The 14022-nt window shown below is 33.7% G+C and overlaps 1 protein-coding gene across 2 annotated transcripts in view; it reads right to left on the minus strand.

The window, feature by feature from the left end:
• Positions 1–220: 220 nt before the first annotated feature.
• The window catches only part of LOC132131449 (neurocan core protein-like), a 115337-nt gene continuing 101535 nt past the window's right edge, over positions 221–14022 (minus strand). For both annotated transcript variants that reach the window (XM_059543474.1, XM_059543473.1), the window contains exons 12-15: positions 12288–12370; positions 10970–11114; positions 965–1147; positions 221–874 (exon numbers count right to left, since the gene is read on the minus strand). In XM_059543474.1, coding sequence (XP_059399457.1) covers positions 756–874; positions 965–1147; positions 10970–11114; positions 12288–12370 — 530 coding nt within the window. In that variant the 3' untranslated portion in view covers positions 221–755. The remainder of the gene's footprint in view (positions 875–964; positions 1148–10969; positions 11115–12287; positions 12371–14022) is intronic.

A 14022-nucleotide genomic window follows, 5' to 3' on the forward strand; every position in this document is an offset into this window, starting at 1 on the left:
CAAGTTGCCAGTTTGACATCAGTGCGATCAAATGTCCCATTTCTGTGAACGCTACAATAGAATAACAACTTTTGATTATACATAACTTCAGTCTGTTTTACGCACAAATGCAGTGCACAACTACGTTCATGGTGTTTTTAGCCATTTTTAAATTTGACATCTCCTGTTGCAAGTCGTTCATGCCCTTTTGTGTTCGATGGAAGAAATAAAATCATACGGGTTTGTAATGACGTGAGTGTGATTTAATTTTCATGTAAAATCCAGATGAACACCACTCCTCTCAACTCAAAACACATAAATACTAAGAAATACTGTATAAATTAGGTTAATGTCTTACAAAGAGCAAACCAGGGTCAAAACGGTCAAGAAATACTGCATAAGCTAACCAATCCCAAGCATTTCCTGTCTGTTTTGATTTGATCCAGCGTTTTGAAACAAAATGCAATATTTACATGTATTACCAACCCATCCGCTCAATTAATGCTTATGTAAAAATACATAATTACCAAGAGTGTTTTCTACATTGAATGTATTAAAGAAATTTCTTCATGATGGATCTACTAAAATGAGATATAACATTAATGGATAAATAGACGGAAAAGTCAAATTGTTATAGTCCTTGTGATGTCCAGCAGTGCCCCCTCTGATCATGAAGAGGGTAGAGCCAGACGAGAACGGGGGAGGTGAAAGGCTGTCAGATATCAAAGATACGGAGGTTTAGGAGAAAGGCTGACAGAAAGGAGGGGATTATTTGGTTAGAAATGGCCGTGACCCTCCTGTTGACCTCGATGACCACCTGAACCGTGCCTCTTGTGCTTTCTGCGCTCGTGGTGGGACTTGTGGTGGTGGCGTCTGTAGCGGTGAGATCTCCTTGCTGAGGATACAAAAAAGAATAATAAAGTGAAGGAATCTGGCTACTTGGTTCTCGATATTGACATTTAGAGAATAAAATTGGGACACTCACACTTTGTACAGATGATCTTGGGTCTGTCCCATTTGCCATTGGCACGACACTTGATGGTGGGAATGTGGCGCTGGAGGAAACCATCACCACACTGGTAACGCACTACAGAGTGTATGTCATAATGCGAGCGCTTCCGACCAATCAGGAAAGCGTTGTCCATGGAGGGCGGAGCTCCACATAGTACTGCAAAAAAGACAATAACGTAGGCTCACAAAAACATAAATCTCGAATCAATTTCAAATGAATCAACATACTTTCTTAAAACATGTTCTTGGAAATTATGCACCGTTACTGAAATTCTCTCAGATATGATAATTATTTTTCAAAGATATAACTGATAATGAGTAATCAATGGCTATATTAATTTAAATGAGATTAAAAAAAAAAAAAACTTAAAAACTAAAATGCTAAAAAAAAGCTAAAAAAATAATTAAATATTAAAATAAAATTTTATTCTCAAATAATCATAAAATGTAATTATATAAAACATGTATATAATATTTTTTATGAGAATATATTATAATATAAAAATAATAATATAATAAAAAAAATTCTAATAATTTAATTTTGGCCAATAACTGATATAGTGTGCATCCATAGCACATACTGTACATCCCATTTTTTGTCTTTCCTATTTTTTAAGATTTAATAAATTCCTGATGGATAAAATAAATTATACTTTTTTATCATTGAATACTTATATTAATGCTAGTTTATACAAATGTTGTTGGATGTTCAAGATTTTTAACTTAGCGAAATCCTTTTCTATAGACACAGCAGGCATGGAGCATAAAAACAAATGAGCAGCATTCCCTGCTGTGGTCTAATTCAACCCTAAAGCACCAGAGCCTAGGGGCATACTCTTCCCACAGCGGTGTCTCACGGTGATTTATCTCATTAAACAGGTTTAAAGAGCTGCAGCTCCTTTTTCTTTCCTTAGGTGGCACCCTTGGAGCTGAAACTCTGACTGAAGATGCAGGAGTTGGCCTGTTCTTTGTTTGCGGCGGGCCAGTAAACACTGCAGGGAATCAATCCTGACACAGGCACAAACAATTAGCCTGTGGTATAAGTACATCCATACTCTCCGAACAGCAAACCCATAATCCATGGCTGCACACTATAATCTTCTCAGTTTGTTCATTTGCAGCGAAACATCATAAAGCTGACCTGTGATTTGAGTGTTTAATGTCTTCACTCCAACAGACTTTATGGCCTTGGCAGTTTAGCTTTTCTCCTTCAAGTAAGATTTTCTTTATCAAATGCTCCAGAGCAAGTCGTGCCATTAACCTCCATGCAGGATTTCAGTTTTTTCAGAATCGAATCAATTCTGGGAAGGAACTGCAGGTTATCTGTCGCTCAAAACGGGCAGGAATTGCCACCTACTCAGTCATAGTATGAGCTGGAATTCATCTGGTACACATTTTTTTTCATGTATTTTTTGGTGGGGAGCTTCTTTGTCTGGAGGGAAAGAGGTATGACCTTCTGTGCTGAGGAGAGGAGGCAAATGTTACACTTAAAAACACTCATTTATGCACTCAGCAGCTGTCCTCCATCCACACAAGCTGAGCTCTGATTCAGCAATAAATCATAAATAAATAATGGACCATAAAATCAATAATAAATCCTGGATACACTGTACACTTAGGTACAGTGGCCTCAAAAAGTATTTGGACAACTAAACCATCATTAAAAATGTATGAATGCCACTTAATTCTATATTCCATTGTAGATTTTCACTGAGAAAAAAAAAATCTAACAAATATATTCTTTTAAAAGTTTTAGTACCTAATTAACAAAAACAAAGCCAAACAAAGCAATGAGTAACAAATAATAAATTATTATATATAATAAACTAGATATTTTCTACTTAGGGTTAATAAACATAGATAAATGAATAAATCGAAAATTATTAACTGAAATAAAATATATTTACAAAGATTTTCTTTTTAGATATTTTGAAAAGAACATGTTTTCTGAAATGGAAAATGCATTTTTTTATCATCTGAAATGTGCTGCGATTTATATTCCAAAATCACTAATATAATGCAATTAAAGTCAAGCAATAAAAAAATGCACAATGTGAGCACACATTTGTATTGTGCAGAACAGGCTGCTAGTTTCACTTTCACTTTAAATAAAGTCATGTATGCTTGATGTTTAAAATAAATGTTGTTCATAGTAAATGCCCCTGTAATTTTTGTTTGTTTTGTATTTACAGTTTAGTTTTAATCCAAATGATGCATGTGCTAAATAAGTGAACAGCAATCAAGTTCATGTTACAGAAATGTGTGCTGTCTCTTGTCTCCTCACATTCTCCTTATCGTCAAGTAACTTGGGCATTATTTTACTTGCTTGCTTTTGACATATCTGACTGAACAACAAATGTTCCAGTGATGTCTGTAAGAAAGCAATCGCACATCTGCACGGCCGTGTGATCAATTCACTTATGCTTTGCATATCAGGTCGCGCACATCAGCTTTAAAGGTGCGAATTTTGAATGTTTAACATTACATTAATTACATACATCTACTTCATAGTAGGGATGCACAATTTGAAATTAAATCGTAAAGGCGATAAATCATGATTAGGAAGAAGCTGTGATTGTCATGCCTATCTTTCAGTGAAGCACAGTTCTTTGATCAACAGTTATCCGTCCTCCAAAGGCCAGAGGGCGCTCTCGAGTGGAAAATCCAAATATGCCCCGAAAAAGAAATCCAGGAAATCCCTTCATTTATTCACTGCAGCTGAATAAACAGAATATTTAACTGCTTTAGTTGATCAAACATGACCAATAAACACATGACTACAGCAAAATATGGTTTATCTGAGTTCTTCTTCTTATAATTTTCATCATAATAAAATATATAAAGAAATGCTAATTGATATAGCCTTTATCTCTGCTTAGAATACATTGAAATAATGTGTGCCTTAATTATTCCATTTAAGAAGCCACATCTCACAGAAGGATTTATTTTAAACACTCGACTGACGTTATGAAGTGAATTTGGAGTAAAAATCTTAATAAATGGGGTATTTTCATGTGCTCTCAGATGGAGCAGCATTTACTACACAGAGCCGTCGTTCACTGAGAAGCTACGATAACAGATGTCCTTATCGCGAATGATTTCGTCGATTTCATAATCCTTTGAACATGAATTTATATAGCTTGTCAGAGAACTACGGCTCTGTGTAGTAAATGCTGCTCCATCTGAAAGCAGGTGATGGAGATTTACTACTAATAACATAACCTGCGTTACTGACTAGATGTGCATGACAATGACAGCCCTACTTATTAGATATCCTTAAGCTTTAATAATTCCATTCTGCTCTCTGATGTCTGTGTTTCTTTGTCTGGACACAGCACTATTCACGCTGTTTAAAACAGGAGCTTAGTATTGGGCCCGATACAGAGACTGGTATTGGTATCGGGTTCGCTTCTGTACCTGTAGTCATAATCATTCATATGCCCCGATACCAAAAGCCGATATCACACAAGCATGAATAGTCCAGTGTATCGCGGCATCCCTAATATATATATATATATATATATATATATATATATATATATATATATATATATATATATATATATATATATATATATATATATATATATATATATATATATATATATATATATACACACACACACACACACCGTATTTTTCGGACTATAAGTCGCGCCTGAGTATAAGTCGCATCAGTCCAAAAATACGTCATGATGAGGGAAAAAACATATATAAGTCGCACTGGACTATAAGTCGCATTTATTTAGAACCAAGCACTGAGTGAAAACATTACTGTCTACAGCCACGAGAGGGCGCTCTATGCTGTTCAGTGTAGACTACAGGAGCACTGAGCAGTATAGAGCGCCCTCTCGCGGCTGTAGACGGTAATGCTTTCTCTTGGTTCATGACTCTAAGTTAATTTCTCTTGGTTCATGTCAAAATAATTTTGATAAATAAGTCGCACCTGACTATAAGTCGCAGGACCAGCCAAACTATGAAAAAAAAGTGTGACTTATAGTCCGGAAAATATGGTATACAGTACAGACCAAATGTTTGGACACACCTTCTCATTCAAAGAGTTTTCTTTATTTTCATGACTATGAAAATTGTAGATTCACACTGAAGGCATCAAAACTATGAATTAACACATGTGGAATTATTTATGGAATTATATACATAACAAAAAAAGTGTTGTGAAAAATGAAATGAAAATATGTCATATTCTAGGTTCTTCAAAGTAGCCACCTTTTGCTTTAAATATTGCTTTGCACACTCTTGGCATTCTCTTGATGAGCTTCTAGAGGTAGTCACCTGAAATGGTCTTCCAACAGTCTTGAAGGAGTTCCCCGAGAGATGCTTAGCACTTGTTGGCCCTTTTGCCTTCTGTCTGCGGTCCAGCTCACCCCTAATCCATCTGGATTGGGTTCAGGTCCGGTGACTGTGGAGGCCAGGTCATCTGGCGCAGCACCCCATCACTCTCCTTCTTGGTCAAATAGCCCTTGATGCCTTCAGTGTGACTCTACAATTTTCATAGTCATGAAAATAAAGAAAACTCTTTGAATGAGAAGGTGTGTCCAAACTTTTGGTCTGTACTGTATATATATATAGTATTAGTGGTGCTGTCAATCGATTAAAAACTTTAACTAGATTAATCACACATTTTTTCGGTGATTAATCGCAATTAATCGCAATAAAAAAAAGAAATGTTTTTGTACGTTTTTAATTTGATTAACTGTGAAATTATTACATTAAAAAATATATTAATGTAGAAACAACATAAAGTAAGTATATTTTAAATACTTGTTTAAATGGCATCTTTTTATGAATGAAGGCCAGTATTACTGATATTAATACAGCTACTGATTTTTTTGTATTTTTTACATTTATTATTAGGCTTCAAAAATATAAGTTTTTAATTTAAGTAAACTTAAAACAATGCTAACATAATAAATGTCATGTTTACTCCTGCCCTTCCTGTCTTAACAGTTAGGAAATATACAGATATTATAAAGTTATCAAAGTTATATGCAGTCTGCACTGCATAAACTATAAATTAAATAGTTAATCCTTATTAAAGCTACAAAAGTTATTTAATCAAGAGCAGCGAGTCATTTTCTCTGTTCCCTTTGTTCTTTAACTTTACTGACAGGAAGCTTTATTGGCTGCTGTCCCTTTAAGAGCAGACAGACACGCGGATCTCACCGTTTATATACTGTTTATGGATCTCGCCTCATTCTCTCACAACTCTTTTCATTTTAGACTTTATATAAATCATTTAAGATTGCTCTTATGAGGATAATCGACAAAACTGGCACTTTGGGATGTTTATTGTTAGTTCAAGCGCTTAAGAGAACTGGATTCTGGCGCCCTGTCTATGCATTGTGTGTGTGTGTGTGTGTACGTGTGTATGTGTCACATAAGGGCATTCACAGACAGCGCATTCCCTTTTGTCTTGCCGCGCTTGAAATGTTTAAAAGCATTTAAATGAATAAGAGCGTGATCATATAATGTAAAGCTAGCCAACGGATGGCAGAAAATACGGATGCTGCGTTAATTGCGTTAAATATTTTGACACGTTAAACCAGACACAAAATTAATCGCATGCGTTAACGCGTTAACGTTGACAGCACTAATATATATATATATATATATATATATATATATATATATATATATATATATATATATATATATATATATATATATATATATATATATATATATTAGTGGTGGGCCGTTATTGGCGTTAATGTGCTGCATTAACGGGAGACTCTTATCAGACGATAAAAAAATTATCGCCGTTAATCTATTCTCAAAGTTGGGTTGGGAGCTGGGTCTATACTAAGCGAGCTATGATGACTTTCACCTTGATATTTTACCGCGGATGTATACCTAGCCGAATCTGTAGGGGGCGAGAACGAGGCTTTAAACCTGTGTGTATGCCTACTGTGAAATTACCACATCAAATATGACGTGCTAACATGGATGCAGCTGAAGCCACCAGGTTTGCTTCAAGGGAATTTTTTTTTTTTTTTTTAAAGAAGCTTTCCCAATGGAAACCTCGACAAGACACACGCCTGTTTCACACATAATCCGTCTGTAGTGCGTGTGCAGTCCGTGTGCGTTACATATGTGGTGCAGTAGCGGCACGGACTCATACTCACTGTGCTTTCACACAGGACACGTTTGCAGTCCGCTACTCAGTACGTAAACGATCGCTGCACAGCTGCAGACGCACCGCTCCTGGAACGCACTGAAGGACCGCAACCGCGTGAACGCTGGAATCCATTAATATGGGTGCGTAAAAAAAATAAGCAACACATACCCACTGCAGACGGATTATGTGTGAAACAGGCGTAAGATTGTTTGCAACTTGTGCAATGTGGAATTCTTTTACAGATTTCTCAAAATGTTTGTGATGCATTTTGGAAACAGGAGATGAGCCCCTGGTCTAATGCACCACCTGTCTTGCGAAACCCGTTCTCAAAGACTTAACGTTACTTTTAGTCATTATTTTATTTGGGTAGCACACATATTCTGAATGACTTCGGCAGAATTCAAATGAGCCATTTTAATCTAGATTAATCTAGATTAATTCCAAGATTACAGTGAGATTAATCTAAATTTTAAAAATTTATCTATGCTTTATTTTTTTTTTCATTATAAATTCTAACAAAAATGTGTACATAGATATATGCATTAATATTTTTTTTAAGTAATACATTTAATATTGATTTTATTAAACTAATACATATAATAATTTAGTAACTAAATATAAGAATAGTTTTTTATTTTATTAATGAATTATGTATTTTAATTATGAAACTAAAATATATAATGCCATTTTTTTATTTGCCTTATTTTTTTAAATATATGTTGTTTATATAGCTTATGCCATATGCGGCAGGTTACTTTGCACATATGAACTGACTGATAACAGATTTCCTTTTTTGCAATCGCACTGCAAGTTGAAGCATTTTTTCAGAGGACAAAGGAAAGAGGTTTATCGTAGCGCTATCATATTGACCAGACCGCACAGAATGCCCCAGGATTTGTCTCACCTCATTCATTCAAATATCAAAGCTGGCAGGCAAAAGTCAAGGTGATTCAATAACACAGACACAGACAGGGGTTCTTCAACTGAGTCAGCATCACCCTGAGGCTTGTGCTCAACACTCTGGATTCAGGCATCTTTACCTCCCGCAAAATCTGGAGCTCAGCATAAACTATTACAGCATGAGAGAAACATACCGGCAGATATTGTGGAATGTCTGTTTAAAGCACATACAGTGAGTTAATATCATGTGATTTTTTTTAGTCAGGTAGATTTTTTAGTTAATATTAATTAATATTTAATACTTTATTTTATTAACTAACAGTAAACATTATTACTATACAAAATACTTATATTAAAAATTATATTTTATTTGTTTAAAAGTTTGCTAAAATATGTAAAATTAAATTAACATTTGAATATATTTGGTGTTCCATTTAAATAAATAGATATTCAGTTAAAGAGACACTTCAGGTTCACAAGGGCCAGTTGGAGAATAGGTCCAGTTCTCACATATAATGACATTTCATTTGTGGATAGATAAATATTAATAAAAAAAATATATCCCTTTTAATATAAATATTTAATTGAATATTTTAAAGTTTAACTTAATAATTAGTTTGATATAAATATTATATTATACGAAACATTTCATTTAAACATCTAATTTAAAATCCTAATATCTACCATCTAAGCCAAAATGCATTAAGCCAGCCTACTGTGTAGGGATGGGAAAAAAATAGATTCTCCGATGCATCGCGATTCTCTCTTTAACGATTCTGAATATATTCTGAGCTTGTTAATTGTTCGCGCATATGGCATGTGTGCGCGCTAGAGACATTACGGGCTTCATTGCACAGAATTTGCACTGTGAGACATGTGCACATTGCTTGACAGTCTTTGCTTCCACCTGCCGTGTTTCACTTCAGATATGCTTTAATTTATGCCATTTGGAATGCAGTACTATTAGATGCACGAAACTTGCGCACTGACAGATTTTCACGTGCGCTTTGTGTTTGTTGCCCTGAAGCTCAGTTGCAGCTTCAGTTAAATGCACTTGCATTTTCAAATACTTTTATATGAAATTGATGTTCACAGTCAGTTATCAGGGCAGGACAAAACCTCTGATATTGAAATAGATCTGTGCGTGAATGCAGTCTGTTAAATCTGCCAGTTTCTATGATCTCATCAGTAATAATCAAACGGCAATGGTGCTGAGGAAAAAAAGAAAAATCTTCAACTATTGTCTGTAAACTTTTGGACACTTAAAGAACACTTATTTTAGATTAAAAAAAAAATTAAATAGCCTGCTGTGCTTGTATAATAAAAAATAAAGTTGATGTTGCATGAAATAAATTTTATATAAAATTTATATGAAAATGTAGCCATGTGTAGTGATATTGAAAACTGAGAATGTGACGGATCGTGATATTGAGTTGATAATGATAATCGTAATTGAACTGAATTGTGAAACCCCTATTTTAAAGATGGCAGTTCTGACATACAGAGATTCCAACAATAAACAAAAAGCATATAACTGCAATTTAGTTTAAGATGTAAGGCTGCAAAGATGTATTTGCAGAGCAGAAGAATTAATTGGGGAAAAATGTAGATCAAGAATCGTTTTGGAATCGGATCGTGACTCCCAGAATCGGAATAGGATCAGATCATGAAGTGCCTGAAGATTCCCACCTCTAATAGATGTACAGGATGTATGACAACATTGTGATGCAATCGAATCGAATCGTGGTCCTCTGAATCATAATCTAATCGAATCTTGAGATACCCATAGATTCCCACCCCTACTTCCGTGTTAGCTCAAACACATTTTAATAATGAACTGAGTATTAAATTATGGAATGGAGGGCAGGATTTCTATAGGAAGTGGGAAATGTGTTTCATTGGCTCTCCAGAGCAGGTCCATCGTGGTCTTGGCCTCCTGAGAGCCATTCTCTGATGGACCTGTTCTGCAGTTGGCCCTCGTGAACCCAAGGTGTCTCTTTAAATCTAGCTAGAGCAGACAGACCCTACGGATTCCATACACTCAGTCTGCTTTGTATGTAAATGACCAGATAAAACGAGTCTAATGAGCCCATAGAGCTGTGGGTGAAGCAGATTGCGTCAGAGCTAGACAGCTAAGAGTGGCTGAAGAGTGTCTTGCCCGCCATGTAATGATCGATGCTTTGAACACACAGCCCTCCTGAGGACCTACCATCACATCCTCAGAACAAAATGTGTGACGGTTATTGTTTGGGTCATTGTCTGATGGCGATAGACGTGAGATGACTTGGTGAAAGGAGAGCTGCTGGAAATGAAGTTGTACACACTAACATGACAAGTTCAGATTGAATAAAAAGAAAACGAGGAATGGAATGAATTTGTAATATCGATCTTGGTTATAGAAATTTAGTCCAAAATCCTGTTATCTCGTATTCACCCTCATGCCATTCCAAACCTTAATGACTTTCTTTTGTTTTGCGGAGTACAAAAAATATATTGATATTGATGGGAAGTTTCGGTTACCATTACCGTTTATTGATTTTTTACTCTTTTTTTTGTCCATAAAATGGAATTCATTGGGGAGCAAAATGGTTTGGTAATATTCTTCAAACAAAATGCAGAATTAAGTAAGTCCAACTGCTTTGGAGAGACATGAAGGTGAGTAAATGATACCAGGGTTTTCTATCCCTTTAAATTTTCAAGCTTCAAAATGGCAAGAAAAGCATAAAAGTATCATGAAAGTGGTTGATATGACTATGATATGAAGCAGGATGGTTTGAAATCAAAGCAAGAGATATATACGAATGAGGAACATTTCATGAAGACGTGTGAATTAAGTCAGCGAAAGGAGGTCAGCACTGGAGGAAAGAGTGCAGTGAGGTTTAAAGTGAGGCGGTACAGTATTTGTCCTCTTTTCCAGCGCTTCCCCTCTCTGTTACTCACCTGTGTCTTTCTTGCAGATGTAGGGCAGGTTGTAGTTGCAGGGCACATCGTTCCATTTGCCGTTCTCATGGGCAATCATCACCACACAGTCCTCTCCACCCGCAAAGAAATTATCCGGCTGGTTCTCCCTCCAGTTCTCATATTGCTGGAGGAGGAACGAGGATATTTCAGGGCTAAACTACCTTACTAGGTATTTTGTGTACCGTCTTACATATCCGTTGCATTACAAATGGGATTTCTGATATGCCTAATGGGTCTGATATAATATATTATATAAACTTGTTTGGTGCCTAAATGGTTTGAAAACTTTAAGAGAGACCTGTGCCTGTGATTAGTCTTAGTGGTTAATCATTATGATACTTGTACTATGACACTTGTTAATATTATTTAAAATAAATAAATAAATGTAATAATTTATATGTTGATGGATATAAATATTTTAATAAAATATTTAGTTAAAATATATGAATTAGTTTAAGATGTTTCAATGGAACGTCTATTTAAAACGTTTTAATAATTAAAATTGACCTAAAAATAAATATTTAATTAAAACTTTTTATACACAGTAGTATTTTATTTGTTGTCTATTTTAAATTTATTAATAAATTAACTAGTTCAGTTGCTGATGATGTAAATTTTTTATAAAAATCCTATAAAATATATTTTTATTAAATACAATATTTTATCTGTTGATGGAAATAAATTTCTAGGATAAGAAATTAAATATCTAGTATAAATATGTATTTAAAAAAAAGCTCTATTTAAAATGCACAAATAAATAAAATGTATATGTATATATATAAATTTATTAAAAAGCTAATACTAAATGCATGTAAATATTTAACATTAAATATTACATTTTACAATATTTACATGAAACTAAATGTAAATATTTATATGAAATGCAAAATTTTATTTATTGTATATTTTAAACAAATTGATAAATTATTACTTTTTTAATTTGTTGATGGATAAAGGCTAAATTAAAAATCTCATTAAATATTAAAATGTTAATTAAAATTCTTACAATAAATATAATATAACATTTTTGTAATCAACATTTCCATTAAATATTTTGTTTAAGTATAGAAATGATCTAATAAAACATCTATTAAAAAAACTTGAATAAATACAATTTATATCAAAATGTAATAAACAAATCTAATAAAATATAAAAATGTAAATATTTATATTAAATGTTATATTTATTTATAAGTATTTGAATTCAATATTTAGTTTAAGTATGTAAATATTTCAGTTAAACCCAATTTAAATATAAAATATTATACCAATTTGTATACTTTGTATAAATTCTTACCAAATCCATGTTATCTGTCCACTGAAAGTCGTCTTCCACCATCCTGTCATTCAAACCAATCCATGTGTTTTCATGGCACAGTCCTGTTGTAAAATCACAAGACATTTCATTAAAACATATTTTTTGCATTCATTTAGAAGTTTACTTCCAGTACACATTTTAATCAAACTTTTTTTTTGCCATATACCAGATGAAGACTTTTATATTGATTCAAGGTATAACCAGCAACCAGGAACATCACTGAAGACCAGGTTAATACCATGAGTATATAGGGTCTTACTGTCATAAAATGCAGAGCTAATGCTTCCCCTTTAAGTCATAGTCTGCTTTATGTTTCCTACAGGGCCACTGGGAGCCAAATGATGGTGTTATCACAATCACAAATTAAGCTCAAGCCAGAAGCCATCCGATTGTCCCCAAGATGCATTTGCAAGGATTTTTTTATTTATTTTTTTTGGTCTGGTTGTAATGGAATTTCAATCATGGTGTTACTGATTAACATCATTACAGGGCCCATTAATCTTCCTAATGGTTGTGCCCCCTTTATTACAGGGGTGGAGATGTCCATTTTCAAGGCGGTTAAACACACTTTTTGGTGAACGTGGTGGCTCTATGTGCAGACAGCATGCTGTGAGAGGCCACCCCGAGCGCCATTATGCTGGATTTAGGCTCGACTAGAGACAGAAGACATAATGCAATCTGTGGCATGTGGGAGGTCAGCAGTCCTGATGCTTGTCTTAGTTATCTGGCTGGATGTTAATGAATCTAGGCTATGCAAATAGTTTTAGTCAAAGCTAAGTGAGTAAAACAGACAAAGATTAGCCACAGTGACAGACCACTTGTTTTAATTTCCATAAAGAACAGGGTTACGCAAAATACAGAATTAAAAAATTGGTTTCTGTTTAATGAGAGTAAATTTGAATTGGCCACACATCCCAATAATTAAAAAATAATAATAAGTTACGTTACAGCCATGAACTGTAATTTGCCACATGCAAGTCGGATGCAAATGATTTTAAGCGGAGGGACTTTTTTTTTTGTTTTTTGCAAATGTTCATTGAAAACAAAAGACTTGCAGTTGATTTGGTGATGCAAAATTATGTTAACATGCCCTAAATTTACAATTATCAATGGTTTATGTGAATAAAAACTAGATTTAGTGGATAAATAAAAAATCTTTTAATAAATTATACACAAAATATTCATCACATTACACAACCAAAATGTGAGCAGCCAAATTAATACAATTAATTGATAAAATAATAACATTTATTTATGTAATTATTTAATTATATTAGTATTTTATTGAAATGTTGGTTGGTCTAAGGTGTTGATGGTATTGGTAAAAATTAATACAAAATAAAAAATAAAATACAATAACATAACATAAAATAAAGAAAATAAATGACATAATTCATAGTAATACAATTCTGATACATTTTCCTAAATGAAAAAGACTAATTTTTAAATGCATACACAAAACTATTTAAAAGTTTGGGCTCAACTATTTTTTGTTAAAGAATTGATAATAATAAGAAATTTTGGGCAGCAAATCAGCACATTAGTATGATTTATGAAAGATCATGTGACACTGAAGACTGGAGTAATGATGCGGAATATTCAGCTTTGTCATCACAGAAGCAAATTGCATTTAAAAAAAAGATTAAAACTGAAAAGTTATTTTAAACTGTAATAACATTTCACAATATTACTGTATTGTCAATCAAATAAATGC

Source organism: Carassius carassius, chromosome 48 (genome assembly GCF_963082965.1).
Source record: "Carassius carassius chromosome 48, fCarCar2.1, whole genome shotgun sequence".
In the NCBI taxonomy this organism is placed as follows: domain Eukaryota; kingdom Metazoa; phylum Chordata; class Actinopteri; order Cypriniformes; family Cyprinidae; genus Carassius; species Carassius carassius.